The following is a 16151-nucleotide window of genomic DNA, read 5'->3' on the forward strand; positions in this document are numbered from 1 at the left end:
AACTGCAGAAGCTGGTGACTGAGTTTGGTAAAGTGTGTGGAAGAAGAAAGTTAAGAGTAAATGTGAATAAGAGCAAGGTTATTAGGTACAGTAGGGTTGAGGGTCAAGTAAATTGGGAGGTGAGTTTGAATGGAGAAAAACTGGAGGAAGTGAAGTGTTTTAGATATCTGGGAGTGGATCTGGCAGCGGATGGAACCATGGAAGCGGAAGTGGATCATAGGGTGGGGGAGGGGGCGAAAATTCTGGGGGCCTTGAAGAATGTGTGGAAGTCGAGAACATTATCTCGGAAAGCAAAAATGGGTATGTTTGAAGGAATAGTGGTTCCAACAACGTTGTATGGTTGTGAGGCGTGGGCTATGGATAGAGTTGTGCGCAGGAGGATGGATGTGCTGGAAATGAGATGTTTGAGGACAATATGTGGTGTGAGGTGGTTTGATCGAGTAAGTAATGTAAGGGTAAGAGAGATGTGTGGAAATAAAAAGAGCATGGTTGAGAGAGCAGAAGAGGGTGTTTTGAAATGGTTTGGGCACATGGAGAGAGTGAGTGAGGAAAGATTGACCAAGAGGATATATGTGTCGGAGGTGGAGGGAACTAGGAGAAGTGGGAGACCAAATTGGAGGTGGAAAGATGGAGTGAAAAAGACTTTGAGTGATCGGGTCCTGAACACGCAGGAGGGTGTAAGGCGTGCAAGGAATAGAGTGAATTGGATCGATGTGGTATACCGGGGTCGACGTGCTGTCGGTGGATTGAATCAGGGCATGTGAAGCGTCTGGGGTAAACCATGGAAAGTTGTGTGGGGCCTGGATGTGGAAAGGCCATTATTACATGACAGCTAGAGACTGAGTGTGAACGAATGGGGTCATTGTTGTCTTTTCCTAGTGCTACCTCGCACACATGAGGGGGGAGGGGGATGTTATTCCATGTGTGGCGAGGTGGCGATGGGAATAAATAAAGGCAGACAGTGTGGATTATGTACATGTGTATATATGTATATGTCTGTATGTGTATATATATGTGTACATTGAGATGTATAGGTATGTATATTTGCGTGTGTGGATGTGTATGTATATACATGTGTATGGGGGTGGGTTGGTCCATTTCTTTCGTCTGTTTCCTTGTGCTACCTCGCAAACACAGGAGACAGCAACAAAGCAAAATAAAAAAAAGTAAAAAAAAATGTGTGTGTGTGTGTGTGTGTGTATATGAACGGATGGGTGATTTTTTTTCCGTGTCCTGGTGTGACCTCACTGACACGGGAAACAACGATCAAGTATAGTGATGATGATAGTATTGTATATTTTTGTATAATTGCAGTTTTAGAAGTGGTAGATGTGTGCATTGGGTGTTTGCTTTGAAGAATGTGTGTGAGAAATACTTTGAAAAATAGATGTATATGTAGCATTTATGGCTCTGGAGAAGGCATCTGATTGGGTAGATGGAGATGCTTTTAGAAGGTCTTAAGAGTACAAGGTATGGGAGGTAAGTTACTAGAAGCAGTGAAAAGTTTTACTGAGGAAGTAAAGCATTTGTACAAGTAGGAAAGGAGGAGAATGATTGGTTCCCAGTGAATGTCGGTCTCCGGCAGGGATGTGTGATGTCTCCATGGTTGTTTAATTTGTTTATGGATGGTTTGATTAGGGAGGTGAATGCAAGAGTTTTGGAGAGAGGGGCAAGTATACAATCTGTTGGGGATGAGAGGGCCTGGGAAATGAGTCAGTAGTTGTTCGCCAATGATACAGCTCTAGTGGCTGATTCATGTGAGAAAATGCAGAAATGGGTAACTCAGTTTGGTAAAGTGTGTGAAAGAAGAAAGCTGAGAGTAAATGTCAATAAGAGCAAGATTATTAGGTTCAGTAGGGTTGAGGGACAAGTTGTTTGTGATGTAAGTTTGAATGTAGAAAAATTGGAATTAGCAGCAAAAGGAACTATGGAAGTGAAAGTGAGTCACTGGGTGGGGGAGGGGGTGAAGGTTGTGGGAGTGATGAGGAATGTGTAGGAGAGAACGTTATCTTGGAGAGCAAAAATGGGTATGTTTGAAGGAACAGTAGTTCCAGCAATGTTATATGGTCACAAGGCATGGGCTATAGATAGGGTTGTACATAGGGTGAATGTTTTGGAAATTAAATGGTTAAAGACAGTATGTGGTGTGAGGAGGTTTGATTGAGTAAATAATGAAAGGGTAAGAGAGATGTGTGGAAATAAAAAGAGTGTGGTTGAGTGAGCAGAAAAGGGTGTGTTGAAATGGTTTGGACATATGGGGAGAATGAGTGAGAAAAGATTGACAAAAAAGATATATGTGTCAGAGGTGGAGGGAACAAGGAGAAGCAGGAGATCAAATTGGAGGTGAAAGGAAGGAGTGAAAATGATTTTGAGTGATTGGGGCCTGAACATACAGGAGGGTGAGAGGCGTGGGAGGAGTAGAGTGAATTGAATATTGTGGTATAGCTGGGTCGACTTGCTGTCAGTGGACTAAACCAGGGCATGTGAAGTGTCTGGAGTAAACCATGGAAAGGTGTGTGGGGCCTGGATGTAGATATGGAGCTTTGGTTTCTGTGCATTACACATGACAACCAGAGACTGCGTGTGAATGAATGTGGCCTTTTTTGTATGTTTTCTTGGCACTATCTTGCTGAAGCAGGCGGTAGCAATGCTGCTTCCTGTGGGGCGGGATAGCACCAGGGATGGATGAAGGCAAGCATGTATGAACATATACATGTGTGTATATGTTTGTGTATATGTTGATATGTATATGTATGTATATGTGCCTGTATAGGCGTTTACATTTAAATATGCGTATGTGAGTGGATTGGTCATTCTTTGTCTGTTTTCTTGCGCTGCCTTACTGATGCGGGAGACCGATTAAGCATAATGAAATGTAAATAATGTGTTTATGAGTGGATGGGTTATTCTACGTCTGTTTCCTGGCATTACCTCGCTGATATGGGAAATGGCAATCAAGTATAATGAAATATAATTAGAATAAATGTTATTTTTATTTGTTGTACTTAATTGTTGTTTCCCGCATTAGCGACGCAGTGCAAGGAAACAGAAGAAAGAGTGGCCCAACCCACCCACATACATATGTATATACATAAGTTCCCACTCATGCACATATACATAACTATACATTTCAACTTATACATACATACATATACATACACAGACATATACATATATACACATGTACATATTCGTACTTGCTGCCTTCATCCATTCTCGTCGCCACCCCGCCACACATGAGATAGCACACACACACACACACACACACACACACACACACACACACACACACTGCAAGCGCGCACATTCGAGAGAGAGAGAGAGCACCAGGAAAAGACAAAAACAGATGTATATGTTGATATTTATATGTTTATGTATGTTAATTGGGAGGTAAGTTTGAATGGAAAAAAAACTGGAGGAAGTGAAGTGGTTTAGATATCTGGGAGTGGATTTAGCAGCGGATGGAACCATGGAAGCAGAAGTGAATCACAGGGTGGGGCAGGAGGCAAAGGTTTGGGAAGCGTTGAAGAATGCGTGGAAGGCAAGAATGTTATCTCAGAGAGCAAAAATGGGTATGTTCAAAGGAATAGTGGTTCCAACAATGTTATATGGTTGCGAGGCATGGGGTATAGATAGGGTTGTGCGGAGGAGGTGTTGGAAATGAAATGTTTGAGGACATTATGTTGTGTGAGGTGGTTTGATCGAGTAAGTAATGAAAGGGTAAGAGAGATGTGTGGTAATAATAAGAGTGTGGTTGAGAGAGCAGAGGAGGATGTTTTGAAATGGTTTGGTCACATGGAGAGAATGAGTGAGGAAAGATTGACGAAGAGGATATATGTGTCAGAGGTGGAGGGAAGAAGAAGTGGGAGACCAAATTGGAGATGGAAAGATGGAGTGAAAAAGATTTTGAGCGACCGGAGCCTGAACATACAGGAGGGTGAATGGTGTGCAAGGAATAGAGTGAATTGGAACGATGTGATATACCGGGGTCGATGTGCTATCAGTGGATTGAACCAGGGCATGTGAAGCTTCAAGGGTAAACCATGGAAAGGTCCCTGGGGCCTAGATGTGGAAAGGAAGATGTGGTTTTGGTGCGTTGCACATGACAGCTAGAGACTGAGTGTGAACGAATGTGGCCTTTTTTTGTCTTTCCCTGGTGCTAACTTGCTGGAAGTGGGGATACTATTTCATGTGTGGCACAGTGGCGACAGGAATGGATGAAGGCAGTAAGTATGATTATGAACATGTGTTTATCCCTATGAGTCCACGGGGGAAAATGAAATATGATAAGTTCATTTTCCCTGTGGACTCATAGGAATACACTTGATCACGCGCAAAATTGTGATCCTTTCCAATGTGCATATATGTATATGTCTGTGTATGTTTATGTATTTATATGTTGAAATGTATATGTATGCATATGTACATGTATGGGCATTTATGTATATGCATGTGTATGTGGGTGGGTTGGGCCTTTCCTCGTCTGTTTCCTTGTGCTACCTTCCTGACACAGGAGACGGCGATTAAGTATATAAATGATATAGATAATGTATGCATATGTATGTGTATGTGCTTGTATGTATAAACGTTTATATATGTGTGGATGGGTCTTTCTTTCTTTGTTTCCTGACGCTACCTTACTGACACAGGGAATGGTGATCGAGTGTTATGAAAGAGATAAAATATAAGATATCCTCACTGACACAGGGAATGGTGATCGAGTGTTATGAAAGAGATAAAATATAAGATATAAGAGGAAGTCTAACATTTTTGATGTTAAGCAAATACAACAGTGAAAATCAAATGACCACGGTAAAAGCAATCATAGAACTTTGCAGAGAAATGTCTAGAGTGTTAGTTTCAATTTGAAGGATACTTACCAGTGTATTGCATTGTATCCCAGGATGGGGAGTTTCTTGAGAACTGATATGAATATGTAGAGAAACTTAGCATTTAAGAACAGTACCTTTTGGGCTAAGCATAGTGAAGCAGGTTTTGACTTGGTTATCTCAACCTTCTTAACTGGACAAAATTAATACTGTAAGGTGGTACGATTGGTTTATCTCAAAGGTTTTCTGAACGAGCATATTCAAAGAGGGATATTTCAAGCTGAGCTTTTCGGTCATTAATTGTTTTTATCACAAAGTAGATTATGTCATAATTTGGGAAAATCTTTGGTTGTTCCAGATCAGAGTTCAATTGACCTATGGTCACTTGGTGCACCTAAACAGCTTTGCTTCACCTTCAGGAGACAAGCTGTTGCTTACAGTATAAATACCATTGCTCTTGTTCTTGCCTTTCTGCTTATATTGTTTGGATTTGTGGTATAGAGATGGGATTAAAAAGAGTCATGTGGCCAATTTAAGACTGATATCGCCCTGAAATGGATTTTAAACACAGAGGCAGATGATACCTGCAGAATCAGAGGCAACATGTTGTAATTTCATGGTTTTGCCAAGTTGTGGGTTAATCCAAAGGTTTTCCTTAAACTGTCTAAGGAAGACAGGGAATCAGTGCATGTCTTGCTGCAAGAAAAGTCTACCTCCAGTGGATGAAGACTGTGCTGACCCTTTCATTGTGCGAAGTTTCTGATGTATTCATAGCATTCTCCTTTGAAAAAAGAATCCAATTTTTTCTTCCATTATGAGAATATTTCTATATCACATATTATTGAAGACATTACCCAATAAAACTTGTATAGTTTTCCTCCGTATTGGTTCTGGAGGTTGTTGAATTTTGGACCTGGCTTGCAGTATGGATCATCATTATTTATGGAAGTACATGATGATTGTTGTTTTTTCTTGGGGTAGTTTCATTTTGCATACCCTAAACACATTACACACTCTAAGGTTTTACCTGGCATGATTTCACTCTTCCCATCATTTACATATTTTGTACTTTTCTTTCTTTCACACTTGTTCACTGTTAGTTGCATTAGTGAGTTAGTGCTAGGAACAGATGTAGAAAGGCCTCATATGCTCACATTCATTTGCTAGCTTTCGTGTGTGATGTACTGATACCACAGTCCACAGCCTCCCACACCATATAATCTTTATACCTTCCACAAAGCATCTCTGCCAACCCTTTCATATACCTAATTCAGATCCATAAGTGCCACATAGAAATCCATCTGTTTTTTAAGTATTTCTCACACACATTCTTCAAAAACAAACACCTGATCCACACATCATCTTCCACTTCTGAAACCAGACTGCTCTCCCCAATCTGATGCTCTGTACATGCTTTCACCCTCCCAATCAATACCCTTCCATACAACTTACCAGGTATGCTTAACAAACTTATACCTCTGTAATTTGTACTTTCACCTTTAGCATGCATTCCACGAATCCTTACCACCATATCCTTACCTACCAATCAATAACACAGTCACCCCTTTTCTTGATAAATTCAACTGCAATACCATTGACTCCCACCACCTTACATTTCATTTTCTGCAGTGCTTTACCACCTCTTCTCTCTTCCCCAAACCAATTTCCAGGACTCTCTTACATTGCATACCTCCCAAACCAAAACAGCCTACATCTGCCACTCTATCATCAAACACATTTCACAGCCCTTCAAAATATTCACTCTGTCTCATTTCATCAGCACCTGTTATCACTTCCCCATTTGCCCCCATCACTGATGCTCCCATTTGTTCTCTTGTCTTTTGTACATTATTTACCTCTTTCCAAAACATCTTTTTATCCTCCCTAAAGTTTGATGATGCTCATTCATCCCAACTCTCATTTGCCCCCTTTTTCAACCCTAGTAACTTCATCCCACAACCCGCTACCCTTTCTAATTTGCCCATGTCCCCACCTTTCACATGCCACATGCATCCCTTGCACATGCCATCACTGCTTTCCTGAATACCTCCCATTCCATATCCACTTTCCTCACTTCATTTGCTCTCACCTTTTGCCATTGTACACTCAATCTCCTGGTATTTCTTCACACAAGTCTCCTTTCCAAGCTCACTTACTCTCACCCACTCTCTTCTCCCCAACATTGTTTCCTCTTTTTCAAAAACCTCTCTATAAATCTTCATCCTAGCATTTACAAGATAGTGATCAGACATTGCATCAGCTGCCCCTCTCAGCACATTTACATCTGAACATCTCTCTTTTACATGCTTATCAATTAATGCATAATCTAATAATGCCCTTTGACCGTTTCTCCAACTCGCATACATATACCTGTATATACCTCTCTTTTTAAGCCATCTATTCCCAATCATTGGTCTTTTTGCAGCACATAACTTTACAATTTCTTCACCATTTTTGCTCGTAACAGTGAATACCCCACGCAAATGAATTATACCCTCAACTGCCACATTACTTGCTATTGCATTTGAATAACCAAAGATGAAAGTGGAATCTTGCAAAGGAGAAAAATTGAGGTGCATTGAAATTTTAGAATTAGTCTAATGTGTGGAACCGATATCCAAGTTTATACAGATCAGGTTATTCCGGAAGTGAGAGAAGTAAGAATGGATGGTTTGTGTAGTATATTTGGAGTTAGGAAGCTAGATGGAGTAATGAATGATATATGGATATATTGTTTGAAGAAACTGTGAGAAAGGCACTTGGTTGAGATGGTCAATTAGGACTTTTTTTCAAACATTTTTGTCATATCCAGCATTAATGAGGTTGTGCTTCGAACAGATAAAGTAATGGCCTCATTCACTTACGTTTACTTTTTAACTCTCATGTATGTTACACTGAAACCAGAACCCACTATCTATAACCATATAGCAAATTAGATTTGGTTAAGAGGATATACTCTATGTATAGTTGAAGGGTGAAAGAAAAGTAGATCATGGAAGTAGACTTTGGAAGAAATGGAGAGTTGAAGTTAGTGATTGGTTTGAGCTTGAAGTATGTGGTGTGAGGATGGCTGAGAAATTAAATGGGATTGAATGCAGTGGAAATATTTTGTGTATAGATATAAGAATACAGAAGTTGGTCTCATAAGACGTATCACCTTCGTATGCAAATTAAAAAAGTAAGTTTATGTTTTACTTTAACACATTTAACATAGATTGATGATATGTATGAATGAATTGAGAGTCTGTACATTTCCATCCATGCCATGCGACATGGACAAGGGTTCATGAAGATAGAGCTGATAGTTGAAAATAACAGTAGGAGGGGGTAGGGAATGTCATTTCTGTTGATTTTTATGGTAATACATTTTTTTATGGTGACCAGATGACACAGACAGATAATATGCCCAAATCAGATGTTGTTTATATAGACTAATCAATTCTAATTTTAGGAGATTGAGCCAGTGATTCAAGATATCCTTGAAAAATCTTCAGCTGTGTTGCCACTTATTCAAGGGGAATCAGAGGATGAAGTTGGCTTTAATGATGAGTCCCACTTGGAGCAGGATGAAGGTATAGACTTCATATTTTTTTCAGCTAATTAGAATATTGCAGTATCAGGTATATGGGTAGAATTGTAGCCTGTCAGTTTATAGCTAGCATACAACTTTTCACTATACATAATGTTAATCTTTGCACAATTTCTCCTCGATAGATGATGGTGCATCTCATAGCCTTTCATAATTTTTTTCACCTTTTACACATATTTTCCCTACCCCAATCCTTCCATTCCTTCTATAGTGTTTTACCATACTTAATCTTATTTGCATTGCGCAGACACCTAATCTTCCTGTTTTACAGGTAAAATTTCAAAGCAATGATTCAAGTACAAGACAAAATGTTATCATATTCTGAGAAATAATGAAGATGGTAGACTGGTATGATTTTTATAGAATGTCATTTTTTCTTTAGTATACACTAACTGGGAAATTGTAAGTATATAGATATACATAAACAGTAAACCCTCAATTTAACGGACCCCAATATAACAATTTTGGATTTGCCAGATCAGTTAAATAATAATACATTAATTGATAATGATTTAAAAGATTAAGAAAAAATGAAAATCTCAAATGCTTGCCTCATACATATTTCATATTGCACGTGTTTTTGGTAGCATGGGGTATACTCTCTTTGTTCCAGTGTCAGTCTGCTTCAACCTATCATGCAGTCAGGTAGTATACAAAAAATTGTGACTTAATTTATTAAAAAATTTTGCCATCCTTGCAATTTGAAATGGTATCAAGTGATTGAGGAGTTAAAAGAAAACATGAGAACTGTATTTTGTATATTGTATTAAATAATGGCCTTTAGGTTACATTCATTTTAACGGACATTTGGCATTCATAGACACCCCTTCCCCCTCTTAATCCATTAAATAGAGGGATTATTGTATATATATTTATTTATGTTTAATTATTCATTTATTATACATAATCACTGTTTCCCACATCAGCAAGGTAGCTCCAGGAAACAGACGAAGAATGGCCCATCCACCCATATATACGTATATATACATAAACACCCATATATGCACATATACATACATATACATATCAACATATACATACATATACATACACATACATAGACATATACATATATACGCATGTACATATTCATACTTGCTTACTTTCATCCATTCCTGGTGCTACCCTGCCCTACGGGAAACAGCAACCACTAACCCCTGCTTCAGCGAGATAATGCCAGGAAAACAGACAAAAAACTTCACATTCGTTCACACTCAGTCTCTAGCTGTCATGCGTGTATTGCACAGAAACCACAGCCCCTATCCACATCCAGGCCCCACAGACCTTTCCATGGTTTATTCCAGACACTTCACATGCCCTGGTTCAGTCCATTGACAGCACGTCAAACCTTGTATACCGCATCGTTCGAGTTCACTTTATTCCTTGTACACCTCTCATCCTCCTCCATGTTCAGGCCCCAATCATTCACAATCTTTTTCACTCCATCCTTTTCACCTCCGATTTGGTCTCCTGCTTCTCCTTGTTCCCTCCACCTCTGACACATATATCCTCTTTGTCAATCTTTCCTCATTCATTCTCTCCATATGTCCAAACCATTTCAATACACCCTCTTCTTCTCTTTCAACCACACTCTTTTAATTCCACACACCTCTGTTCCCCTTTCATTACTTACTCGATCAGACCACCTCACACACATATTGTCCTCAGATATTTCATTTCCAACACATCCACCCTCCTCCGTACATCCCTATCCATAGACCATGCCTCACAGCCATATGATATTGTTGGAACTACTGTTCCTTAAAACATACCCATTTTTGCTCTCTGGGATAATGTTCTCTCCTTCCACACATTCTTCATTGCTCCCAGAACCTTCCCCCTCTCCCCTACCTTGTGACCCACTTCCGCTTCCATGGTTCCATTCGCTGCGAAGTCCACTTTCAGATATCTAAAACATTTCACTTTCTCCAATTTTTTATCCATTCAAACTTATATTCCAATTAACTTGTCCCTTAGCATACTAGAGAAGAATTCCAGAGATTGATGTTAGAGTTTAGGACACAGAAAGAAATGAGGTGAAAGTAAATGTGAACAATAACAGGGTATGAGGAACATCATTGGTATGAGAGAATATGGTTTGAGTGCAAGTATGAATGGGGAGAACTTCAAGGAAGCATAGCTTTTTAAGTATGTACCTAGGAAGATGAAAGCCGGCAAGGCAGCGGGTTTGGATGGTATTGCAGTGGAATTTATAAAAAAGGGGGTGACTGTGTTGTTGACTGGTTGGTAAGGTTATTTAATGTATGTAGGATTCATGGTGAGGTGCCTGAGGATTGGCGGAATGCTTGCATAGTGCCATCGTACAAAGGCAAAGGGGACATAGGTGAGTTGTCAAATTACAGAGATATAAGTTTGTTGAGTATTCCTGGTAAATTATATGGGAGGGTATTGATTGAGGGTGAAGTCAGTACAGAGCATCAGATTGGGGAAGAGCAGTGTGGTTTCAGAAGTGGTAGAGGATGTGTGGATCAGGTGTTTGCTTTGAGGAATGTATGTGAGAAATACTTAGAAAAGCAAATGGATTTGTATGTAGCATTTATGGATCTGGAGAAGGCATATGGTAGAGTTGATAGAGATGCTCATTGGAAGGTATTAAGAATATATGGTGTGGGAGGCAAGTTGTTAGAAGCAGTGAAAAGTTTTTATTGAGGATTTAAGGCATATGTACACGTAGGAAGAGAGGAAAGTGATTGGTTCTCAGTGAATGTAGACTTGCGGCACAGGTGTGTGATGTCCCCAGGGATAGGGGAGAAAGAATAATTGAAATAATCATGAAAAGTATATCATAATGCTCTCAATTATCAATGCATACTCGGTAAATACGATGCAAAGGAACAGGACTATTTTAGAATTGACTTCATTTAACAGCTTACTTAGGTGTCATTAAGAGGACTAAACATAATTTTACCACCAGATTTGTATTCAGCATGAAAAATACTTCTTATAATGAGTTTTTAAAGGAAAAGTTATTTTCTGAGAAAAATACCAAAAATTGAAGGTAATAGTTACTGTGGCGTGTCTAGGGTATGGCAGGTAGGGCATGTTCCCTAGGTGCCACTTGAAAGGGGGGGGGGGGGTGCGACTCAACAGGTTTGTTTTTTGATCTATGCTACCCGATTGACATTTTTGATGGTTTGGTTTTGTGAGATAAAAAAGAAACTCTCCTACTTTTCAACTAAGTAAGTCTTTAAGAGTTTATATTAATTTAAGTTTGGCCTAACTCATCAACAGTTTATAATTACACTGTATATATGTACATTTTTAATCAAGCCAGGGGCACAATTTCAGTGCTTGCCATAGGTGCTATTTCCCCAAGATACACCTGTCTGCAACTCCTTTTCACTCTCTGCAAACAACTCAGTATCATCTTCAAACAGGCTTGCCACTAGCCACCATACCTCACTGCCACACACCATCTCTGCACCTCTTTTCCCTAGTTCTGCTTTCATCTCTCTTATCACTCCATCCATATATATATTAAAAAGCCTTGGTGACATTACACAGCCCTGCCTTACATCATGTACGCAAAACTTTCTCTCAGCTCTCCATCCACTCATGCACCTTCATTTGCTCCTCTATAGAAGGCTTTTACACCATCCAACAGTTGTTCCCCTGTACCATATACCCTTGACACATCCCACAAAGCATTCCACTCGACTGTCATATGCTTTCTCCACATGCATAAAAGCTGCATATAGCTTCTGATCTTTTGCTAAATACTTTTCCACTGTCATCTTTCTTTCAAATATCTGATCCACACATCCCCTACCTTTCCTAAAGCCCCCTTACCCCTCACTTATTTTGCATTCAGTCACTTCCATCACTGTCAGTTAATATTCTTGCATACACTTTCCCTGGTATACTTGACAGACTTATTCCCCTATAATTGCTACATACATCCTTAGCACCTTTTCCTTTGAATAATGGAACAATAATAGCTTTCATCCAGTCCTCAGGCACAACCATTAGGTATACAGATGGTAATGAAAGTACTAAGATATGGGGAACTGCAAGTGTAGAACTTTATTCCTATACTACACAAGTAGATAATTACAAATAATCATTACCCCATAAGAGACTAGGAAACTCTATTAATTGGATTTCTAGTTGACAGACAGTTGGGTTATTTTATTTGAATTACTATATAGATGATCATTTATTGACTATAGTGGTATAATTACCTTTTAAGTGGTGTTGATCATTGATCAGTTACCTAAAAGTATACCTAAGGAAATAAAGAGTTCATTCCACTGATGTCGATGATATTGTGACCATATATAAGAAAAAATAATTTGGAATGGTGAAATTAGTAAAAAATTTAAAGATATTTTCATTTCATCTCAGAGATGCCCCAAATACCTTTCACTGTGAAGAGAAAGAGTCAACAAAACATGGATTTATTCACTGGACAAGAGTATGTTGGAAACTTAAGTGACCAAAGTTACCGTAATAGTGAACTTCTTCGTAATCTTCGTAGAAGAATGAGTAATCAAAGTAGCTCAGCCCAGGAATTTCTGCACCTTCCCATGTTAAACCATAAGTAAGCAGTACTGGTTTTATTTGTTACTGTTAAGATTTCGTATACAGCACATTCGTTTTTGTTGTAAAGGTTAAAGCTGCATATGGATATACCATTTTTCCAGATATTTAGATAAGTCTAACTTCAAGTAAGGTGGGTAAGGGTGTTATAGATGGAAATCCAAGGAGTTACTGGAGTTACAGAGTGGGAAACTTTAGTGTTTATGAAGTACATGTTAACCAGTAGAGTTTGTCATTGTATGAATGTTAAGAAATGATAAATCAATGTTGATATTAAGAGTTTCTTCTGTGTTTATGGATTTAATTTTGTTATATATTAGGTTCAGCAGGGTTGAGGGACAAGTTGGTTGGGATGTAAGTTTGAATGGAGAAAAATTGGAGGAAGTCAGTCACAGGTTAGGGGACGGGGCAAAGGTTCTGGGAGCAATGAAGAGTGTGTGGAAAGAGAGAACATTATCTCGGAGAGCAGAAATGGGTATGTTTAAAGGAATAGTAGTTCCAGCGATATTATGTGGTTGTGAGGCATGGGCTATAGATAGGGTTGTACAGAGGAGGATAGATGTGTTAGAAATGAAGTATTTGAGGACAAAATTTGGTGAGGTGGTTTGATTGAGTAAGTAATGAAAGGGGAAGAGAGATGTGAGTGTGGTACTAAAAACAGTGTGGTTGAGAGAGCAGAAGAGGGTTTGTTGAAATGGTTAGGACATATGAAGAGAATGAGTGAGGAAAGGTTGACAAAGAGGATATATGTGTCAGAGGTGGAGGGAACAAGAAGCTGGAAACCAAATTAGAGGTGGAAGGATGGAGTGAAAAAGATTTTGAGTGATTGGGGCCTGAACATAGAGGAGGGTGAGAGACATGCAAGGAATAGGGTGAATTGGAACGATGTGGTATGCTGGGTTGATGTGTTGTCAGTGGACAGAACCAGAGCAGTGAAACGTCTGGGGTAAAGCATGGAAAGGTCTATGGGGCCTGGATGCGGATATGTGTAAATGAGTAGATGGGCCATTCTTCTTCTGTTTCCTGGTACTATCTCATTCTTCTTCTGTTTCCTGGTACTATCTCGCTGACGGGGGAAGCGGCAATCGGGTATAATAAAGATAGTAGATGAATGGTGTTTGGATAAATTTCTATTTTGGTAATCTTAATGGAATTGTCAAATATGGTATATTTGATACAGAATGTTAACTTTAGTTTTGACACAAGACAAAGCTAACAACAAGGATGTTTGTGCAAGAATGCCTTTAAGGGTGTTACTAGCCTTATAGTGGTCAAAAAAAATTGTTGAAACTACAGGCCTTAAGGTCTTAAATCACTGATTTTAGGACAGTTGTTAATGCAAAATTCTAGCTTGTGTCCATTGGGTAAAGAGCAGAGTCAGCATTATGGTTTCTTGCATTATGGCACATGTGACTGTTCCCTAGGTGTACTTTAGGAGTTTCAATATCACATTGTTTCGCAAAGATTGTCTGCTTTCCATATTGATTCTTGAACTGGAAATGGTCATGGTACATAATGAAAAAGCTACCTGGTCTTATAGCATCTCTCAAGATTCTTTCTTCCTCGTGGTTGAATGTGGTGTAATTAGAGCAGAATTTGCTCTAAGTTAGACTGAGTTCAACGTGGAGTTCATTGAGCAAGCAGGCTTGTTTAGATTTACTATCTTTATTTATGCTGATGATTATGTCCTACACGGTTAGGCATCCAGTGGAATTGGATATACAAGCCACTGATGTTGGCTTCAATAAGTAGGGAGTGAATGATCTTGAAAGGAACAGCTTCCAACAGGGTGCATTCTGTGGAAAGTGTTACAGTCAGAGAATATTACAGCATGAACTTGGAACCGGACAAGGTATTTCAGTACCATAAGAATACTATTAAGTTTGTAGTGGACAGTAGCTTGACCAAGGGCTAAGCTTTTTCATTGGGAGTGAATAAGGTTGTGGTTCCGACTTAACATTTACTTCAGAAAAAAATTAGTTATATTATTTCACTTTCCTTACTCTCTTTAACCATAGGATGTATATATATATTTGAAATGCTTTGAAGGAAAATTAAACCTACAGAATGACATATTTAAGCAAATACTCCTTAAATATAATAAAAGACCACTTTTATCATTTATAGAAACTGATAAAAATTATGCAGTTTGAGGCCTAAGATGCTAACAGGCATGGCAGATTTATGTACATACAAGATATAACCAAAATTTACTGATAATCATGTGCCTTTCTAAGTATCTGTACTGAGGAATTATGACAAATTCAACGATCTCTCTATCTATCTATATCTCTGACAACCTTCCCTTCTGGAACTCCCTCAAGGAAGTGGCCACGACAACGAGTCTCCATACCTGGTGAACTCAAGTACTGCATCTTATCCTTTAGTGTCTCTCCCTTAGAAGGCCATGAGCAAAGGGCACCTCTAGTTTAGTGATTTCAGAGGCTCCTACCTTATTTTCCTACCAACTACTACCTAATATCCCTGCCTAATGTTGCAGCCTACTACTACTACCACTGAATGCTCCCACCTAATGTTGCAACCTATTGCGTCCACCTAATACTCATGTCTAAAGTTCTTACCTACTATTTCTCTCAACTTCTTTCTATTTTGCCAAAAGTCAGGACTAGTGCATAGCATTCACCACAGGAAAATCTAAGAGTTATGAAGAATGAGCTGTGTGAGTTAGGTGTTATTAAGTGTTATGAGTCTCAGAAGGTGACAGAGGGAGTGGGAGCAGGGGGCTAGAAACCCTCCCCTTCTTGTATTTTTATTTCTAAAAAAGAAAACAGAAGGAGTCAAGTGGGGAGTGCTCATCCTCCTCAAAGGCTCAGATTAGCATGTCTGAATGTCTGTGGTTGTAGCCAAAATGAGAAGAATGGAGAGAAACCTGGATGTTCTGGCTCTGAGTGAAACTAAGCTCAAGATTAAAGGGGAAGAATGGTTTGAAAATGTCTTGGGGGTGAAGTCAGTGCTTGGAGAGAGGACAAGAGCTAAGGAAGGAGTAGCACTTCTGAAGCAGGAGTTGTAGGACTGTCTGATAGAGTGTAAGGAAGTAAATTTTAGATTGATGTGGTTAAAACTGAAAGTGGATGGTGAGAGATGGGTGATTATTGGTGTTCATGCACTGGGTCATGAGAAGAAAGATGAGAGGCAAGTGTTTTGGGAGCAGC

The 16151-nt window shown here is 39.2% G+C and overlaps 1 protein-coding gene across 9 annotated transcripts in view; it reads left to right on the forward strand.

The window, feature by feature from the left end:
* Positions 1-16151, forward strand: part of LOC139757219 (ATP-dependent RNA helicase DHX30-like) — a 203034-nt gene that overhangs the window by 92548 nt on the left and 94335 nt on the right. For all 9 annotated transcript variants that reach the window (XR_011714551.1, XM_071677402.1, XM_071677435.1 and 6 more), the window contains 2 exons: positions 8281-8401; positions 12784-12979. Coding sequence is in view for 8 of the 9 variants with exons in the window: in XM_071677402.1 (XP_071533503.1) it covers positions 8281-8401; positions 12784-12979 (317 nt within the window). In the remaining variant the exon portion in view is untranslated. The remainder of the gene's footprint in view (positions 1-8280; positions 8402-12783; positions 12980-16151) is intronic.

Source organism: Panulirus ornatus, chromosome 2 (genome assembly GCF_036320965.1).
Source record: "Panulirus ornatus isolate Po-2019 chromosome 2, ASM3632096v1, whole genome shotgun sequence".
Lineage (NCBI taxonomy): Eukaryota > Metazoa > Arthropoda > Malacostraca > Decapoda > Palinuridae > Panulirus > Panulirus ornatus.